The 21,436-nt window shown below is 37.9% G+C and overlaps 1 protein-coding gene across 6 annotated transcripts in view; it reads right to left on the minus strand.

The window, feature by feature from the left end:
- Positions 1 to 21,436, minus strand: part of ACVR1C (activin A receptor type 1C) — a 74,304-nt gene that overhangs the window by 13,695 nt on the left and 39,173 nt on the right. For all 6 annotated transcript variants that reach the window (XM_042994473.1, XM_042994475.1, XM_042994476.1 and 3 more), the window contains exons 3-4: positions 5,905 to 6,144; positions 1,024 to 1,254 (exon numbers count right to left, since the gene is read on the minus strand). In XM_042994473.1, the coding sequence (XP_042850407.1) occupies positions 1,024 to 1,254; positions 5,905 to 6,144 (471 nt within the window). The remainder of the gene's footprint in view (positions 1 to 1,023; positions 1,255 to 5,904; positions 6,145 to 21,436) is intronic.

Raw genomic sequence — 21,436 nt, forward strand, 5'->3', positions numbered from 1 at the left:
CATATTTGCCAAATACGGATTTAAATACCAGGACACTGATGTTCTGCCTTGCTCCTCAAAACTCAAAAAGTGATACTGTTTGGGGTTGTTGATGTTAAGCCTCAACATATAAATCATGCTCAAAGTACATTAATAGAAAATTTCACTAGAATTGATTTGCTGGCTGCCATTCTGATAATGTTCATGGAAAATTGGAATTCTGGAGTTGAAGCCTGTTCATACAGATGAGAGGTACTGTCCTAGCAAAGGTGGATATTCAGCTAGCATTCATTGGTATGTCTGTGCCAGTTATTAAAATATTGAAATATTTCTGTCCTCATCAGCTAACAGCTGCTATTCAAAATTCCAATCCCATCCCTTTGCCCTAGACACCCAAAGCAACCTCCCCCACCTCCCACCCCAACCCCTGACAAGGTGCCTCCAGATTTCTCCATGAACCAGAAAATAAGGCATAAAAGCTAGCATTGCAGGGTTCTCTCAGGACTCTGTTCCAGTTGAATCTTCTGTTCTGACTGGTCGATTCTTGTGCCATACCAGTCACCAAATACTTTAAATATCAACCTGGCTATGGCGTCATCATGATTTCATATCACTCGTCTGCCCTGCCTTTATTGTATGGATCTGTATGTTTATCTGTGGAGAAGAGGAAAAGCATTTTCTATCCTCAATAAAGAAATTAGACTAGATTTTATTAAAACAAGGACATTATTTAGTTTGATCTGATGACAGACATAACATTTTTACTTGCTGAACTAAATTAGATTGAAAATACCTTTGCTGGGGGCGCCTGGGTGGCTCAGTCGGTTGAACATCCGACTTCGGCTCAGGTCATGATCTCACAGCTTGTGAGTTTGAGCCCCACGTCCAGCTCTGTGCTGACAATTCAGAGCCTGGAGCCTGCTTCAGATTCTGTGTCTCCCTCTTTCTCTGCCCCTCCCCCTCTTGTGCTTTCTCTCTCTCTCTCTCTCTCAAAATAAATAAACATTAAATCAAAAAAAAATTAAAAAAAAAAAAAGAATATACCTTTGTTGTCAGCAGCTATGAAACCAAGTATGTTCTCATGTCTCAGCATAACCGTCTGGTAAATTTCTGCCTCACGAAACCAAGATCTTTCATCTCTGGAGGAGAATATTTTTACAGCCACATCTTCCCCACACCATCTTCCATGCCAGACCTCACCAAATCTACCTTTTCCTACTATCTCCTGAAGTACGATCGTCCTTGCGATTGTTCTTTGAACCAACAGAGGTAGACCTAACCAAAGAAAAGATGAGATTGATTAAAAACAAGGGAGTGCCAGAAAAGAACCATCATAATGGCCATTATTTTCACACAAATAGGGAAACATTTAAACGCTTTAATAATTTTACTGATTTTAAAGAAACTAGCACCATTATACCAAACCTTAATGTCAAACCATTGTTCAAAGGAATACTCCAAATTCTTACTATGATTTTCTCTTCTCATATTCACAAATGAAAATTTCCTGAACATAGACTACTGCTACATATATTTGATTTTTCAGAATTGCTGCAAATCTCCCCTATTTGTCCATCAAAACCAGTCAGGTTTTAATGGTTAAAAAAATATGCCGTTAGCCTCTAAAATGAAATGTGTTGCTTCTAGTACAACTGGGGAAGCAGAAGAACTCTCTGTGTAAAACTGCAAAGTGAAGAATAAAATTCAATAATCAAAGGAGGTAATCATGTTACACTAAAAGTGAGGTATAGTCATAGAAAATATCAAATGGATATTCTGTGAACAAAAAAAAAAATTCAAAGAAAATATATTCTGAGTGTATGTAAAAAGTTCAGGTTCTTTGAACTAATAACCCTATGCCTAGAATTCTTTCTTAAAGATTTAACTGCAAAATGCAGAAATATTTATGTCAAAATATTTAATATGTTATTGTTTATAGGAAATAGAAGGAAAAATATCAGATAATAGAAAAATTGTTAAACATTGTACAGAGATTAAGAGAACAGATAACAAAGACCTGCGTTCAAATTTCAGCTGTGCAACATAACCACCAGCAAGTAATTGAACTTCTCTGAGCTTCAACTTCCTTATCTAAAAAACAGGGGCTATGGAGGGATTACTCCATAGGGGTAATCCAAGAATCAATAATCATGTTAAGCACCCAGCATAATATCTGGTATGTTAAGTGATCAATAATGGCTAGGCCTTAATATTCTGAGAACGGATTACTGAGAGCAAGTGATAATGATGCTGCTTATGAGGTATTTCTTAATGACATGCGAAAACACTTCTGCGATAACGTTAAATGAAAATAGCGCAGTAAATTCTATCCATCTAAATGAGCGTACCTAGCTATTCAAAATAGGCACCGGAAAAAGGCTAAAAAGGAAATCTATTAAATACTCTGATGGTTATTTCTATTTAGTGGAATCGGGGTGAATTGTGACATTCTTCCGTCTAACATACATTTTCTTAATTTCCACAATGGGTACTTACTACAATTATAATTAGAGGAAAATAGTTAAAGAGGTTACAGTACAAGTGTACTCTGGAAAGTCATGTTTAGTTATTATTATTGTAGTGGGATGGCTCGGAACCTCTCACTGCAACAGCTCTCTGAGCTCTGCAGGCTTCGGCCTCTGCTCCTGAAATGTGCCACGGTTTATTCAGATGTTCTCATCCTCGTGAGAACCACCCACTGTGGCTAAACAAGCACAGACTATAAGGTGGCTATTATGGGTCTTAACAATTAGTCACGGAGCCCCACGGTGAGCAAGTTCTGAGATCGTCTAGTCCAACTTTATCAATTTAGAGATGAGAAAATCAGGGCCCCACAATAGTCGAAGACTTGCCCAGAACTAGGCCATAGTGGGAGGCAGAGCTACAACTAAAACACGGGTCTTCAGTCCAAACTCTTGCTCTCACCATTCAGTGGATACCACCCCCACCCCCAGCCCTCTCCTGCTGGGAAGACTTCCAGCAGCAAACTATAAAGGCTGTTTTTGTAGACTACAGTCAATTTTACTACTTGGCCACACAATAAAAGTTGTACTGACAATTAGCAGGCCAAATTTCAATCTCAAACTCTCTCCTCCCTCTCCCATCTTGCACACACACACTCGCAAAAACATCACATCAGAGCTAGATAAGCCTGTGTTTTCAAACCGCAAAGTGATCAAGTGCATGACCAATGCCCCAGACCATGGGCAAAGTAAGAGAACATCATCTAAGGTACTCAGCACGGCAATTAAGCTGAGACACTAAAACTCGGTGAAAGTTGCTTTGGTATCTTTCAAGGCAACCATTCCAAACAATCTAGTTCTGCTTATACGCTTAGAAATTTCATTAGAAGAAACATGGACTCCGCTTCTCCATGTAGGTTCATTTTACTCTTCTTTTGTTTTTTTAAACCAGCCTTTGTAGAAGCTGCTGCCTATCTGATGGAAAGGTATCTTTCAGTTATGCCACTACTCATCAGAAGTGTTATATGGGGAGAGGAAAGCAGCAATGTGCCCAGACTCTTAGAAGCCACCTGAGACACAATCCGTTCTCAGAAACAGTCCCACAGAACATCGGTCCACTTGCCTCTTAGGTATTCTATCTCTTTGAAATGTGTCCCTGACCCGGTCAGGGATGAGTTTCATGATTTTGGTTTCTCAACATCTAACAAAACTGCCTTTGCCTAACATTTGCTGGCCAATTAAGAAAAGCAAAGGGGAAGCAGAACCACCTGATTTCCTCTCAGTGAATGAGTTTTCATGATGGAGGCATTGCTGCAGCTGGACCCATTCTCTCTGATTACCAAAGGCATTTTTAGCCAGTGCTCACTGCCAAATGTATGTATCTGACTTGGAGAGAAAGTGCCTAAAACTCTTTCAAACTGGTCATTTAAAAAAATCATCCCTGCTTGGGTATATTTACAGCTTTCTTTTTAAGAAAGATCTTAGAACATCCTGGGACACCTGGGTGGCTCAGTTGGTTAAGCGTCTGACTCTTGATTTCAGCTCGGGTCATGATCTCACGGTTCGCAAGTTCAAGCTCCACATCGGGCTCTGTGCTAGCTGAGGGGAGCCTACTTGGGATTCTCCCTCTCTCCCTCTCTCTCTGCCCCTCCCCTGCTCGCTCTTGCTCTCTCTAAAATGAGTAAACTTTAAAAAAAGATCTTAGAATAATATAGAGACAAGAGCCCAACAGTTAATAAATCCAGATTTAGGTTTAACGATGCACAAAAACACCACAAATCTTAATTTTTTACTTCATGTCCTGACTCATGATTAGTTTCTTAAACTAAATATCCAGTCTCCAGTTATAACATCACTATTAATTTTATTTGAAAGGGACGTTCTTAGTCATCTTAAATATATTCCAGGAGTAGCTCTAAAATACACATTTCTATTTAACATCTTCAACTGAACTGAAGTTTTGGGGGGGGATATTAAATAGGAGGTTATTTAATCACTTGAACCTTATAAAGATATTATATAAGGTTTCAAGGAACTGGGTACAAATCAGAGCTCTCTGTGCTCATACTTTGTGCCTAGAATGGCACCAGTGCTCAGGAAATTAGGGAACAATAGTCCCCAGGATGTAATAGGGAGGACTGAGTACCAATTCTGGACAGTTTTACTTTTAAAGGAAGAATGCCAGCTTTCTATGCAAGAATTTAATTTGGATTTTAGTTCTATAAACTTTGCAGTTTGGAGACAGTTCTTTCCAATATTCCTCCTTTGAAAACATGCTATCTAATTTATGCAGGGATGGCATAAACACTGAGACCCTGTTCAATGAGAGAGCAGGCAGTCTTGCCCTCAGAAGCAACAAACTGTGTGCGCTCTCTGGATGACATAATTAGGCCTCTCTTTTCTGGACTCTGGTGAGCCTAAAGCTGCTTCATGTTAAATACGGATGCTCATACAGATGCTACCGCCACTCTGTCGTCTGCCCTTGTTAATCGTGCCACACTCCTAAAGGCCATGGGCTGGGGAGTTTCTCAAAGTCCGCTTGGGGGAATCATCCTTAATGATTCTTCCAAAGCAAGAGGGGATCCAGGGCCTTCTGAGGTGACCCACCTCGGCTCACCCCAGTTCACATATGTGTCTGCAGTACCACATGCCCTCAGGATTCCTGGATGTACACATGAGGAAAGGCCAGATTAGAGAGTCTGTTATTACGGAGGAGTCTGCTCTGTCACCAGAAACCCAAAATGCCCTCATATGGTTTGTGCTATGAAAAAGGCTCAGTTAGGCCATAAAATAGCCTCGTATTTTGAATGGCTTCACCAGGGGTTCTGGAGTTCCATTCAAGAGGAATAGAGTTATCATCTCACCTCGGCAACAGCCAGCAGAGGAGTGCTGTGCTGTTCCCTATCATCTCTGTTTCTATGCTTTTAGAACACATTCTTGATTTTGATTTCAGGTCAGCTCTCTGTTCACACACACATCCCAGGGGATGCTGCAGATTCCGAAGACTTTCATAACCACGAGCAAGGGCACTCTAAGAATACCACTTTGCACAACTAACATCTTTCCCCCAGAACCCAATTCCTTAAGTACAGTAACGTTTGTGCCCATGAAACATTACTAAGAGAGCCACAATGATTATCACCAACCATAACGGAGGCAGGGGGGAGAAGAGAAATTCTTTCTTGCTTCAAAAAATAAGTTGTGAAGGAATATAAAAGTGAGACTCGGAACACCTAAAGGCAGACAAGGCAACTGAGAAGACTTAACTCTTTCAGCCGTGACGTTTTTTTCTCTTCATCAAATCCTAAAACAGGTTTCTATACCAGAACTTACCAGGTACCACGCTGAGCACTCTAAATGATGCAATTCATAATACTGGGGCCCTTTTCTACAGGTTAGAAATTGTTTTGATTTATTTTTAAATGTGAGTTTTCTTACTGCAAAATGGACAGGGGGCACATACCAGAGCCAGAGCCAGAGGCCGTCACATCGTATATCAGATCTTTTAGAGTTTTTCCAGCATTTACCAGATTGCACTCAGAGAGGGGTTCCTCCACATTCTGTCTCTTTTTCTTCCTGTCTGTGCACTGGCGACCTTGGCACGCCCATATCATCAGCGCCGCTGCCATGGACAGGAGGCAAACTGGCACAGTAATAACAACGGTCAGCTCCATGGGTCCGAGTTTTGGGGCATTTGGAGATGCTTCAGTTAAAAAAGAAAGAACACGACCATAAATCAACCCATTTAAGATACTCTAGAAATTGTAACCAGGATCACCAAAATTTCGCATCGTTGATGTGGAGCTACCCAGCACACCAGAGTTAGGATCGAGATGGGATCCAGATGGGATCCCAGATGGGATCCAGATGGGAGCCAGAGTTAGGATCGTGGAAAGCACCAGCACACGGGAGCCCTTTTCAATCCTCCAAGGCATTTGCCATTTTTCTACTATCTTCTCCCCATTTCTCAGCGGTCCATCCTTGGAGCACGTTCATTCACTCATACCCCAAATAATTACCGAGCTCTTTCAATAGCTCTTGCCACCGTTCCAGGTGCTGGAGATACAGCGGTGCGCGGCAGCCAAATCCTTCCTCTGGAGCTGCTTATGTTCCCACACGCCCACTGAACAGATGGATGTGCGACAAGAGGCCTTACGCGTGCTGTGATGAAGCAGAGGCGCACGCGCGTGACGCGGAGATGCCCCTTGCGGCAGAGTGCTCCTGGAGGCCGCTCTGGGAGGCGACAGGGAGCAACGCCCGGAGGGTCTCCGCGAGCCGCGCGCCAGGCAACGTGAAAGCCAAGTGTACAAGACCCCGAGATGAGGCCCATTCGGGCTGCTCAGGCACAACCCGTGCCTGGAGGGCAGTGAGCGGGGAGGAAGGCAGAAGAGAGCGAGGCAACCAAGACAAAAGAGCCTGTGGGGTCTGGTAGGCTAAGCGAAGGGCTGTGAATTCCATTCCAAGTAGGAGCTGTCGCAGGACTTGGAGGAGGCGAACTACGGGATCTAAGGTTCATTCTGCGTGGCCGCAGAGGGTCACAGGAGTAAAAAAGCGAAGAGACAGAGGGAGGGGCCCGATGCAGTCATCCAGGCGCGATGGTCTTGGCTGAACCTTAGCTGAAATAGTAGGACTTCCTTCTGGGTCGTGGTTCATCCTCCACCCTTTTGCTGTTGTTTTAATCCCTGGGTTGTATCACCACCTGGCACATTATATATGCTTAACCGACTGAGCCACCCAGGCACCTGGCCACATCATATATATATTTATTTATTATTCAATTCCCTCCAAAGAACGCATGCTTCGTGAGGGAAAGAATTTTGCCTGCTTTGTTCTCAACTCTATCCCCAGTGTTGACAACTGGAGACGACGAATAGATCTTCAAATGGTGGAACCGCTAAAAGTTCTACTAGTTTGTTCTTAGTAAGCAAAGGATAAGGTTTTTAGTTTTAGAAAAATAAACATGATCATTGAAACCAAGTAACATAAAGGGTGTAATCAAATTTGTGACTCTCCTGTTAAAACACAGACAGCCAATTTTTCCAAAGTTCATCTTGCATTTAAGAAATCTTTTTAATTTAGGGAAAATAGTGATACATTAAAAAAATCTATGATGACAGATATTTCCTGTATTTTTTCAAAGAAATTATTTTGACACCTGAAATGAGCACATAGTTCATTTTCTTTTCATTCACTAAAGACAGCCTCAGCATCAATTTAATTTCATCACTGGGTCCTATCATTAGGGATGTTGGTTTTTGTTTTTAATAAGCCTTGGGAAGTATCTGATGGGATACAGGAATAGAATTCTGGAGTCTTAGGTTCTCAGACATCAAGGAGAAGTAGAAGAATGCAGACTTTGGAGAAAGAGAAGCCAAAGTGAGATGACACTTTCTCCATTTGTGGCTATAGTGCCTTGGGCAAACTGCCCCAGCTGACTAGGCATACCCAGTGAGAGGGTTGGAGAGAATGCATAGAAAGCAACGCACAGCACCTGCACCTTAGAGTCTAAACCAATGACGGTGATAATGGACCTTGTGAATTAAGCCATTCCTCAGAATTCTTTCTTTGCAATCCTAGAGAGCTTATTATATTAAATACACTTACATTTTACTTACAATATGTAAACCAGAATAGGTAAAGACAAATTTAAAATAAATATTATTTCATTCTCAAGGAAAAGGAATCAAATTCCTCAAAAATGTGTTCATAAGTTTCATTATAATCATAAAAATATATACATATATGTTTTTATCATTGATAAGTAATATATTTAAAACTGTTTAGTGAGCTCTGGAAACAAACATAATCCATGCTTTTCTACTTTGCCCTAGGAATTCTGGCAGATCGCCAACTTTCCCTCTCCTAAAGGTTTCAGGATTCCTCTGAAGTCATTAGAAGTTGTACAGGTGCATATGAGAAGAGGTTGACCTTGAATGTTCTTGTGACAAGGTGCTAAAAGAGTTCTCTGACTTGACTTTGTTTTAGAAATCATTAACTGTTGTACTTGCAACTTCTAAAGCTTGCTAATATAAAACAGTTTTATTATCCATTTAACTATGGTCTTTCAATCTACATTTCAAGTTGTATCTATATTTTTAGGTCCTCGCAATGCTATTCTAGGAATTCTAAGAAAGCCACAGAAAGCATTTAATCTCTTGCAACCTACATAAACATCTACTTGAGTATGCTTTTAAAAATAAAAATAAAATTTAAAAAATAAAATTCAAAAAATAAAACGCCACTATTAGCTACATTTATCAGGCTATATCTTATTCCGATATATGTTATCAGGAACTATCAATATAAACATTAGAGTTAAAAAGCTTATTGATTGTCTTCCTTTTAGTAAAGCTCTATTAAGCAGAGCTCAGATCATCACTATGGCAACCAATAAAGAGGCGAAAGGTCAGCAACCCTGAAAATAGAATACTCTCTATAAAAGTGTACTGCTCTCGTGAAGGTTAACAGCTCTCAGAGATGTTTATTACAGATGGGCAATGTTTCTACTTTTGTGAACAAATTTACCGATACGAGTTAGTAATAAAAAAAGATTACTCAGCTAGAAAAGGCTAGCAACAACATCCAGAAAGAGCTCCTTAAACACTGAGCAATTTTTAAAGCAAACATTTGTAAAACTATCTTCTAAACCAAATGTTGATTATAATCTCTACAGGAGAGAAATGAAGAAGAACTGTAGTCTATACCCAATGAGTCATGGCAAAAGGAAATAGTAGCACAGTTAAGAATACATTTTAATAAGTTACCTTTGATGAGCATATTAGTTTTTCTAGCAGGTTTTATATTCTTGATCATAGGAGAACGCTTATTATTCAATAATTTCCCATTTGAGATTGACTGTGCCAACTGAAATGCATTCTCCATGTTATAAGCACCTCCATGGTTTGGGCAGTGCTTCGTTGTTCATTCATGTTATTTCACTCCTTAGAAAATTAAGTAGAATAGAATGGGAATGGGGAAAAGCACTAACCCAGATGGGTGAGAGCCTAGCTCACAAATATCTCCCCTATATAAGCTCTACAATACATTGAACCAAGACAACAGAGGGAAAGGAAGTATTAGCAAGGCAGGGAGAAGAGAACATTGATCCAGATGAGGTGGAAGATTCTGGACATCTGGAGAGAGTCATGTGAAAGGCAGATGAATGTACAACAATAAGATAAGACAAAAGAACAACTGAAAAGAAAGATGGACGGATAGACACAATACTCAAAATGAAAAGAAAAAGATAATATGGGCGTGATCCTCATGATCCCCATGTTTCCTTCCTTGCTGACCTCTTCTCTGTCCTTATTATAAGTTTAAAACTTACTGATGTTTATGAGACTTCTATGACCTTTGAATTAATTAATTTGTATCTCCTTAGTATATGCTATTAGCAGGAGATGGCTTAGAACTGAGTTATGGACTTGATCAATTGCTTCAAATGGCCCATATTGACCACTGGCACAGAAATCTTGTAGAATGTCTACAATCTATGTAAAGACTTTTTTTTTTACTGTATTTGAATGACCTTCAAGTGACTAGAAACTAAAACATTATAGTGGAGTGAAGAATAGAAACTCTTTGAGAGTAGAGTGACTGAAGAGGTATGCACTGGCTGGACATCTGTTGAAAAACAAAATCAGACAAAGAAAACAGAGGTCTCCATCGAACCAAAGTGAATTTTTTGTGAAATTTACAAGGTTAGTGCTCCCTTCCCAGAAGCTGCTGTGGCAAGTAGCATACAGAACTTAAAGAAGATCCAAAAAACACCCCTGAAGAAACCCCAGACTAATATTAAAACCACTCCTATTCCTTTTATTAAAGGTTTTTCCCCAACTGAAAAGATACCACCCTGCAAGGTTGTATCCATGAATGTATAAATATCAAGTCTTCAACTGCCTCCCCACCTATTCCCCACAAAAGGGGAAGGAAGCATTTCTTCCTCCTGCTTTTAGCCTGTTCTCAGGTAGTAAGCCAACCCAAAAAGACAATGTTCCTTGAGATGCTTTCTGATGGGTCCATTTCTGTCCTGGCACATGGAAGAAATGCCACCACGGCCAACTGAATGATGTGGTCCATCCACCTACCCCATAAACCCTCTATGACACAGGCCTGTGACATCAGTGAAAAGGCTTTGTTTAGTTTAGTTTAGTTCACAGGTTTCTGGGGCGAAATGTGGAAGTAATGTCTGCAGCTAAACCAAGAGAGAACACATTGCCTCTAAGATGTTCAAAGCTACCTTTTGAACTAGCCCAACAGGAATCATTTCTTTTTCTAAAAACAGAGTGACATGCTAAGCATCGAAAAATTTCCCAAATCTTCATGATGAACCTCCTTTAACCTGCCATTTCAAAACATCATTAAATGTGGATACCATCATTTCAAACATTTGCTTGACGGTAATGAAAATGCATTTTGAATTAGTTTCTTGCTGCTCTCCTAAAAGACTGGATCCAAAGGGATTGCTTTGTATAACTTTGCACTGAGAATGACTCTTGAGAAAAGATCCCAGAAAGTGGGGCACAGTCCACATCCTGATGGAATTTAAACCCTACTAAGGAATACATGATCCATCCGGGGAACAATTCTAAAGCAATTTTGAAAATAAAAAATATGAAGAAAACTATATAGAAGCAAGGGAAATGGGAGATAAGAAAAGATCATCATGAAAAATTCTATTCATGATAAATCAGTCTAATATAAAACAGCATGGAACTGCACTTACATGTGGAAAGTCTACACATGTGAAATAGAATGGGTCTCAGTTGCTAAGTCAAAAATACTGGGTGTATTTGTCTAACACTCCTGTGTTAATTCTGTACTCACTAATTGCAGGAAGCCCTCCACTACCTAGAGCTTGTCCTAGCCTACTATTCTTTACAGTGACCCTTACAAATGTCATCAGGAATAATTCAGGCAGAAGTTTATTCAATTGGATCTCTCCAACATACTCCACTCTAGGGAACAGCAAATGGTCACCCTTCTCCACAGAGCAAGAATAATCATGTCAAACAGGTTGTTTCTGATCAACATGAACCTCAAGTACTGAACGAGGGCAGATTTTGTAATCTAGAAATCCAACTGAACAATGAGAAATAGCCTGAAAATTATTTCTGCCTTTTAACAATCAGATGGGCTATTGATGGGCCCTCTATTGTTTAGTGCTCAGTCTAAAAATGGCTGCCTGCATACACCGTCTTGTCGGTCTTCTGGAATGATTTCATGATTTTATAGCATGCAGGTTGCACCACACATGAAAATATTTCCTGACAGTTCTTCTGTTCCTGGGCTTCTGGGAGTATGTGAGGGACACTGGGTATCTTCAAATCTTCTTTTGTCCACTTTTGTCTCAATTTAAGAAAAATAATGTTTTTATATTTTAAGGAATGAGGAATGTGAGATTGAAGAATATAATCTTTGGCACAGGGAACTTAGAACTTTAACTTAGGCAGAGATGAGATTAATAAAATGTAGAAAGGATAATTTAAATCAGTTCCACATTTTTCTTAATTTCCCCACATGCACCTAAAAATTAGTTTATTCATATGTCATCAAAACACACATTCTCAAATGATACATATTTGTAAAGAAATTAGTTGGTAACTACTCAAGGAATATTTCAGGTTGTTTTTTTTTCGTAAGCCAACACGGGAAAAATGAAAGATCCTTGAAAGTAGCACCCATATCTCCTACCAGTTTCCTCAGCTCATAGCAAAGCCTTGTTCAGAGAAGGCATTTGAAAATACTGACCATGAGGGAGAAGTTACACTTCTCTGTCCTAGAGTTCATGCTAGTATAAATTCTCCCACAGCAAACACATTCACAGAAAGCAGTTTGTTCACGTGGAAAAGACTGATGTGAGATAATCATATTTTAACCGAACCCAATGTCCTGTACATGATAATCACACAAAAAGTATTTCAGTAAACAGGTAATAGTATTTACTTAGCATTACTAAGAGAGTAGGGGCTTACATAGTGTGAAATCCTCAATTTAGAACTGGTTATAAATTTTACTTCCAATTTCCCATTACATCCCTATGAACAAAATTTCATAATCAAAATCAGTGTACTTGTTTCCCGAGATAGGAAATGCTTCCTATGTTAAACTTTAAGAGCACTTCTTTGTATGCTTATATTTCATAGCACTTTCCGAAATATAAAAATCAGAGCACCTTTCAGTTTATGGAGGGGAAAAATAGCCTGTCTGGCACACCTGTCAGGTGCGCACCGAATCCTCAGAGAATGAGCTATAAATGGATTTGTTCATGTGATGGCAGAACAATTCCACAAGGGGTCCCATGAGTATTTCTCAGCATGGAGATGTCACCTTACACTGACTACTACGGCAATGGATTCGTTTAAAATAGAAAGCCATGATAAAATTGGAAAACAACAATGAATTTTTAAAAGGACTGTAAATAACAAGACTTTAAAATCCCCAAAGAATAATAATATCTGAGCCTGCAATTTTTATAATTATAGCATCCTTTGAAATTATTAATTTTTGATAAACCTAATTCTAATGTTTTGGCAGTTTATCTTCCTTCAGATGTAACCCTTTAGTTTGGATTAAATGAAAGTCCAATTTAGACATGTACCTAATCAATAAGCATTGTTTACCTGCTCTGACTGATATAAATAATCAATTTTCCTTTTCTCTTTACACAACTGAGAACACAACAGGAAGATGAAAATTGTATGGGGGTTAATAAAGCACCCAATATTTTAATGTTGTGTGTGTCTTTTCTTTATTGAAGCCAATTATTTGTAAAGCAAAAAATATAATAGTATTATTAAAATAGTATGTGAAATCTGAAAGGAAATTATTACTACATTTAGCCTTTCAAGCACTGTAAGTTTTAATAGCAGAATGGGAACAAAGATACCTGGAACTTGAATGTTTTTGTTGAATAGTCTATTTCCATATGAAAGGTGGTAATTAGTGTAAGCAAGAACTAAATAGCAATTCCTATCAAAATTAACCCAGTAAATAACCAGTTTCTCTTGCCCAGGTTTCCTAAACTTATCCTAGATGAATTTTCATGGAAAATTTTAGAGTGTCCTTGATGCTGTGTGACATCACAGATATTTCTCTGAGCATGACTCTGATGTCACCTAGGGTCAGAAGAAATCATTTGTTACAAACTGAAATGCATACATTTTAATAAGGTAGAAAAGTAAGATATAAAGTTGAATAACTCAACTATGCTAAAGTAGAAATATACTAAACTATTGATAATGTAAACTTTAGGCCAATGGGTATAAGCTCATTACATATTGAATGCGTGAATGAATGAATGAATGAATGAAAAAACAAGGAAAGCCCATGTCCACTAAGGAAGAATGACTTGCTTCTCAGTTTTAACCAACTGATAAATGAGGAAAACCTCAAGAAAGCCATAACTGATTTTTCAAGGACAAGCCAGATATCTAGAACTTTTATATTAAGATTCTTAATTTTTAACAATGTTAAGAAATTTGTTTCTTTCCTTTTCCAGAAACTGTAGGTCAATCAAAATCCGTCTGTTGACTGGATACAACCCATATGCAGGTAGAACTCTGGATGATTTGTTTTGTCGTTTCTATATTCATTAGAATTGGGTTTCATTACAAATAACAGAGGAAACCAGACAAGTTTCCCTTCCTCTTTCATGTAAAAGAAACTTGAAGATGTTGAAGATGTCCAATGTTAGCAGGGTGACACCATGAAGTTTTCAGTCAGGCCCCTGTCAGTTCCCTTGTTGCCACCCCTGTGGTGCAGCCATCACCCTCATGGTCCAAGGCAGCCACTAAAACTCTAACCTTTACATCCAGGCAGTGTGATGGATGGTGGCATAATAACGTGCCAGTTCTGTTTCAACAGGTCTTCTCAGAAGTTCTTCTAAACACTGCCACTCATCTCATTTGCCAGAACCTAATCATATGGCCACGCTTCTCTGTAAGAGCAGTGGAAAATATTGTCTGTTAGGAGGACAGCTATATAATCTGCTGGAAGTCTAGGTCCTGCTTCTAAATGGGTATTGGGGGAATCTAGATGTCTTTGAAACACTTATCTATAGACACAGTAACCTTTGATCTATTGGATTTTTTGGTTAGAAAGAGAACATATGTGCAAAACAAAAACCAAGTCAGACAGTACTGTACAAGAGTTACTAAGGAAAGAGCTACATCATGTCTTCAGCTGCTCAATACTCCAAAACCAACTCAGACGTTAGTAGAATGTGCAACCTCCCATTAACTTGCCTATATGCAAACATTACTTGGAAACTTGATGTTTGTTGTGAAATATAATGAATAAACAGAAAAGTCCATACATTATCTAGGTTGAGTATAAAAAGAATTATAAACTCCCACACATCACGTCCCTCCTCATCTTCCCGCCTTTTCTTCCACTCTGAGATACCCCCACATGATCACAACCTTTTTCCTTCCCCAAGGGTAACCCTTACCCTGATTTGCAAAATAATGATTTCCTTGCCCTTGTACTATGGTTCCCAGATCCCTTTTCTTACATGGCTCCAGGCTAAGATTGGCATATTTATATACATGTTCATGAATCAGAATGGCTTGAAATTTTCCTTTCTTACACTGGCTTTGTTGGGTTTGATATCAAGGTTATGAATAAAATGAGTGAAGGAGTGTCTCCTCTTTGTCTACATTTTGGAAGAGTTTGTGTGAGAGTTCTCTGTTCCTGGAAGTGTATCAAAATTTTCTAGTAGAGCCTCTTTTCTAGTAGAACTTTGAAATTTTCTTTCTGGGAATATTTTTTACTACTTTTTAAAAACTTCTGATTCAAATTCTTTACTGTCATAAGACTATTCAGGTTTGGTATATTATAATTTTCTAAAAATTAGGTTGTTCGTAAACCATCTTGTTTCAACTCTATATAGTCTCACTAATTATTTTATCTAATTGTTTTATCACTTACCAAGACTGTGGCATATTAAAACCTCCCTCTGAGATTGTGGACATCTCTATTTCTCCTTATAGATCTCTAAGTATTTTCTTTATTTTTGAGTCCCATTGTTAAGTACATAGAAATTTAAATTCATTAAGAATCCCTGGTAAGTTGAAACTTTAGTCACTATAAAGTTACTTCTTAACTCTAGTAATTTTTTTTTCATTAAAGTTAATTTTGTCTGGCATTAATATAAATAAACCAATATTTTTGTTTGTTTAATATATGTATGGTATATGTTTTCTATCAAAACAATTTCACATTTCTGTAAATTTTCATTTATCAAGACATTTTTAAAACAACATTTAATTGGATCTGTTTTCTCCAACTTAGTATCCTTTGTTTAGTCTATTTACATTAAATTAATTATATTTAATTATTACTAACATTTGGATACTTTCTTATTGTCACATCTGTTGTGTGCTTCTTTCTCTTGCTTTTTTTTTTTTACTACTTTTGGATAATTTTTATTGTTCTGTTTCTCATTGTAGATTAGAAGGTACATAGTCACATTCTACTCTTTCAGAAATAATTTAGCAATTACGACAGGGACATTTCAAAGCATAAAGATTAACAATATATTTACCTTTCTCCTAGACAAAAACAAGGCCCTTGGAAAATTTTAATTCCATTTAACCTTCTTGACATACATAGTATATAAAAAATAGTATTCTATGTTGAATGACCATTTTATCTTATTTCTTTTAAACCTCAAAAGACACCATTGCTGTTGTAGATTAATGTTGTTTAGAATCAGTGACATATTTATTACTTTCTTTGCCTTTCATTCCTCCCTGCATGTCAGAACTTTGGTATAGTTTCTTTATGCCTGAAGTACACCCTTAGAGTTTCCTTTATCAAAGAGTTTGATAATGTGAAACTCACCTATTTGTGTTACTTTGAAAATGTCTTTTGCTAAACCTCATTCTTCAAAGATAGTTTTTCTAGGTAGTATTCTGGGTTACCAATTCTTTTCTTTTAGAATATTGAAGATAAAATTCCACTTTTCTCTTTTTACTTTTTGCTTGAAAAGACAATGCCAGTTCTTCTGAACTCCTTTGAATTTCATTTACCTTTTTGTCTGTCAACTTGTAGGATTTCACTTTGTCTTTGGTGTTCTGTAGTTTTACTAAGCTATGTCAAGGTTTAGGTATCTTTTTATTCCTCTTCTTGATAGTCACTGGATTTCTTAGATTTGTAGATTGGTGTTCATCAATTCTGGAAAATTCTGAGCTGTTACTTCTGCAGAGACTGCTTTTGCCCAAACCTGTATCTCCTCTCCTATGGACCACGATAGAAAGCCACATGTTAAATCTTCTTATGTGTTCCTCTCTTTGTCATCCTCTTGTCCAAATTTTCCATTATGTATTCTCTGTATAACTGCATACAAAATAACTTCTTCTGACCAGTATTTCAGATCCCTAATTCTCTCCATAGCTCTTTATATTCTATCTAATTGTTGTTAAACCTATCCATTAAGTTTTCAATTGTTATTATATTTTTAATTTTAAAAAGTTTTATTTTGTTCTTGTTCAAATCTAGTAGGTCACTTTTTTATAATCCTCTATCCTCTAAAAATATTTCCAAATTCGCCTTATGTTTTTTTTTAAACTTAGAAGAATATTTGATCTATATTTATTTTCTGAGAATTCCAATATATGAAACCTTTGTGATCTTTCTGCTGTGTGTTCTCTTCTGCTGGCTCATGCATGCTGCCTTGCATACCTGTATGCTTGGGGTGCTTATTCTTCACAAGCAGAACAGTGTTCTGCTCATGTCCTTGCAAAAGGGTCTGTTTTGTCTGGTTGAGACCTAACATTAAAGTCCCTTCCTCTAGAGAGCTGGTACTTTTTTCTAGACACTTTGGTGCACCAATAGTCTGGGACTAGCTTAAAGAAAGTTCTTCCTCTGAAGAGTCCCTGTACCACTCATGCAATGGGAACTTGGGCCTAAAATCCATGTGATGTCCAGGCTATGATCACAGCTTCACCAGAACAGGTTTTTTATTTGTCTTTTATTTTTCCTGCTCTGCTTAGTTAAAAGCCCAAACCTCCTCCCTGGGGTTAGAAGGAGATGGGTTTATATCTGCTTTAAACTTGCAGTAAGGAAAGAGACCTTCGATATCTCTGCTCAATATGGTGGCTTCTATTAGATGATTCAGTTTGAGCAAATCACGTTTCTTGACCTTTGCTATCCTTCAAGCTTGAGATCCCTGATAACAAAACCTTTTAACAAAAATTTTAACAAAGGCTTAACGAAACCTGATAAAATTTTCCTTATTAGAAAAAGCATACACACATGAGGAAAAAAGTATCAGAAAGTTATACAATAATGTTTTAAACAATAAGGTTGTTTACCAATTCCCCTAAGAATAAATCTGGAAATAGGCTGGTGACATTGTTGAGTCTCTTTGTTAATGAATCATAGAATCAATCTACTTCCAGATTTCCTACCATGTTGAGTTAGTGAACTCCCCTATTAAGACATTATTATCTAAGTTTCTGATACTTTTAGTTGAAAACAGCTTGACTGATACATCCCTCTTACAACTTATGCAAATCTAGTGGGCGGGGAAAAAATGGTTGTTTTAATTGGCCTCTCTCCAGCTATTAGTGATGTTGAACATCTTTTTGATACTTGACCATTTAGAATATTCTCTTCTGTAAAATTTGTTTGTGTCTCTTACCCATTTTTCCCTTTAGCGCTCTCTCTCCTTCTCTCTTTCCACTCTCTTGCCATGCACACACCCACACACATGCACACACACATGAGCTCTTTAACGTCCCATAGTTCCTACCTTTTTCTAGTCACACATGTGGCAAATATTTCTATCCCATATTTAACTTATCTTCAGTTTTATTTATGTTATCTTTCATTACTCATTTTTATTTTAGTTTGCATGCAGTTATATCTCTTTTCCTTTTATAACAGTTGGATTTCCTGTCTTATTTAAAAACAGCTTCCATACTATAAAGTCATAAAAATCTTTTTTTCTAAATTTTCCTCTGACATTTAAATTGTTTTATATTTCACAATTAGATATTTAATCAAGCTGTAATTTATTTTTGTATATGGTATGACACTGTGGTACAGCCCTGTTTTCTTCCAGATGGATAGATAATTATGCCAGCATCATTTCAAAAATAAACTATCCTGGAATTTCCATTTCTGCCAAGTTACACTTTAGATGTCCACAGAAGCCCTTCTTGGTACAGCACACAAAAATGCTGAATAAAATATAAATGAAAAACTTTTTTTCTATTACGTGATTAAGCGGGTGAGAAAAGAAATGAATTGCTCAGAGCCACAAATAAAGTGAAAATCCAAAGAGGCGCTTGAGCACTTGGGCTGCTATTTACCCTTGAAGCATCTGCCAGCTCCTGGTGGTTACACGCTTAGTTTCCCAGATTGTAGCACAAGATCAGGAGGTAAAACATGGTTCCTGAGACAGGGAAGGGCCAGATCAGAGACCCTCATATCAATCAGGCAACTATGAATGGCATTAAATTGAAAATAAAGCAGTGTTCTGCAGACAAAGACAGGGTGTACTCTCCTCTATGTGTGTGTCTCAACCTTGACTTTGGTATAGCAAAAAAGAAAAAATATATCTTCAAGTGTTTCTTACCCCAAGTGTGTACCATAGGCAGGCTTGGAGCCTTAATGCATATTACATGTTGGCCAAAATAAACCTAATCAAAACATTGAATGGGTTTTGGTTGGTAACACCCCCAGATACTAGTGGAAGCCAATGTAAATCTTCTCTGGAGGAACATATATTTTATTATATATATAGAATTTATTGTCAAATTGGTTTCCATACAACACCCAGTGCTCATCCTGGAGGAACATATTTTAAATACAGGCTCCAAAAATTTCCTCCACATAATGTTCCCCAAAACCTGAGCTCACATTGAAAAATCACAAAACACATGAGGAAAGTAGCCATCAAAATATGAGTCAGCAAAATAAAATCATAGCACATTCAAACTCGCACAAACTGTAGATATTAAAATTATCAGATTCAAACATTAGGAAATAACAGGGGAAAGATTTCAAGAGGCATAGAGAAGAGATACAGAAGGCCCAGCTCACACAAACTCGGGGAAGGAATTGTGAAAAGTGAGGAGAACTTATTAGAAGGCTCCCAGATCGAACCCATCGTACATACACACCCGAACACCTTCCAATGTGAATGGAACTTTTTCATCTATTATTGTTTGTGTACCATACCTGGATCCCCCAGCGCCCCCCCCCACCACCAAGGGCACACCAATTTGTGTAAACAAGTCTTTTATTTTTGAAATGGAAATATTCTTGAAGAGTTAAGAATTTACTCTTTACTTTTTTAAAGATGTTTATTTTTTGAGAGAGAGAACACATGTACATGCATGGGGGAGGGGTAGGAGAGGTAGAGAAAGAGAATTCCAAGCAGGCTCAGAGCTGTCATCACAGAGCCCAACATAGGGCTGGTGATGAATGGTGAGATCATGACCTGAGCCAAAATCAAGAGTGGGATGCTTAACCAACTGAGCCAGTTACCCCGTATCATTTACTTTCAAAGGTAAATTTTTCCCACTCAGTGGCTTCTCTCCTAAATTCAGAGGAAGCTGAGAGTGGGCAATCTGCAGGAGTTATGAGGCAAGAAGTTTCCTGAAGCCTGGGAGTACTAAGTTCAAGTCAGAGCTGGAGTCTGGAGTCAGAACAAGAAACGTAGCATCCAGAAAGGAAAGAGGATATTCTTGGAACTGAAGGTAGCTATTCTTATCTGGTCTAAAAATAAACAAATACATTAGTCAGGGTACATTACATAAAGTATATGTTTCTCTTGTTTAAGTGATTTGCACAATCTATATTTAATTTTTTTTTATATTTAATTTTTAAATATTCAATACTACACTTGTTTTGTAAAAATAATGACATATTTGCTGTTAGTAGAAATGTACTCAAAGTACTAGTCAAATAAATGGCTGTTTTTGGAAATGGATGTTGCCTTTCAAGTTTTACATAGGGAAAAAAGCCTCTAAATATTTGTGATAATACTTGAACTTGGAAGGTCACTCCAGTGACATCAAAGATACCAGCTTCAATAAGCTTCAGGGAAGGGAAGCAAGTTTTCTAATATTATGTCTCCATCAAACTATAAAACTGTTTCTATAAAAAAAAAAGTATGATTAACTCCTAAAAATTAAACCCATGTGCAGTGTCACAGGAGAAAGTATGTTTTTTAAGGGCAAATGATTGAATTTAATGTGATCTAAGTCAATCTTGCTTGCGATGATCTAAATTAATTCTACTTAAATCTAATACAACTTAGCATAAAAAATGAATGGGTAAAAGATTTTTAAAGGCCATTTAGAAAAAAAAATTAAAAAAAATTTTAACGTTTATTTATTTTTGAGACAGAGACAGACAGAGCATGGACAGGGGAGGGTCAGAAAGAGAGGGAGACACAGAATCTGAAAACAGGCTCCAGGCTCTGAGCTGTCAGCACAGAGCCCAACGCAGGGCTCGAACTCACGGACCGCGAGATCATGACCTGAGCTAAGTCAGACACTTAACCAACTGAGCCACCAAGGCGCCCCAAGTGTTTATGTATTCTTGAGAGACAAGAGTGTGAGCAGGGGAGGGGCAGAGAGAAAGGGAGACACAGAATCCGAAACAGGCTCCAGGCTCTGAGCTGTCAGCACAGAGCCCGACGTGGGGCTCGAACTCACAGACCACGAGATCATGACCTGAGCCGAAGTCGGACGCTCAACTGACTGAGCCACCCAGGCGCCCCAGAAGGAAAACATTTGAGATTAAAACAGTAACTAGATTCTTAATAGATTTTTGTACTAGTAAATTAAAATAATAAGTGTCCCTGCTCCATTTTAAATTACCACATTTTAAAATACCAACTAAATGGTGTTTTTTGAACTGTGAACAACCTATTAGTAGGGTCTGACCACCGTTTTTACTTGAGGAAAATGCATAGGGTACCTCACAGGAAGGGTAAGAATATTTTGTAAAAATCTTGTTTCAGTAGAGTTTGC

The sequence above is a fragment of the Panthera tigris genome, chromosome C1, assembly GCF_018350195.1.
Source record: "Panthera tigris isolate Pti1 chromosome C1, P.tigris_Pti1_mat1.1, whole genome shotgun sequence".
NCBI classification, from domain to species: domain Eukaryota; kingdom Metazoa; phylum Chordata; class Mammalia; order Carnivora; family Felidae; genus Panthera; species Panthera tigris.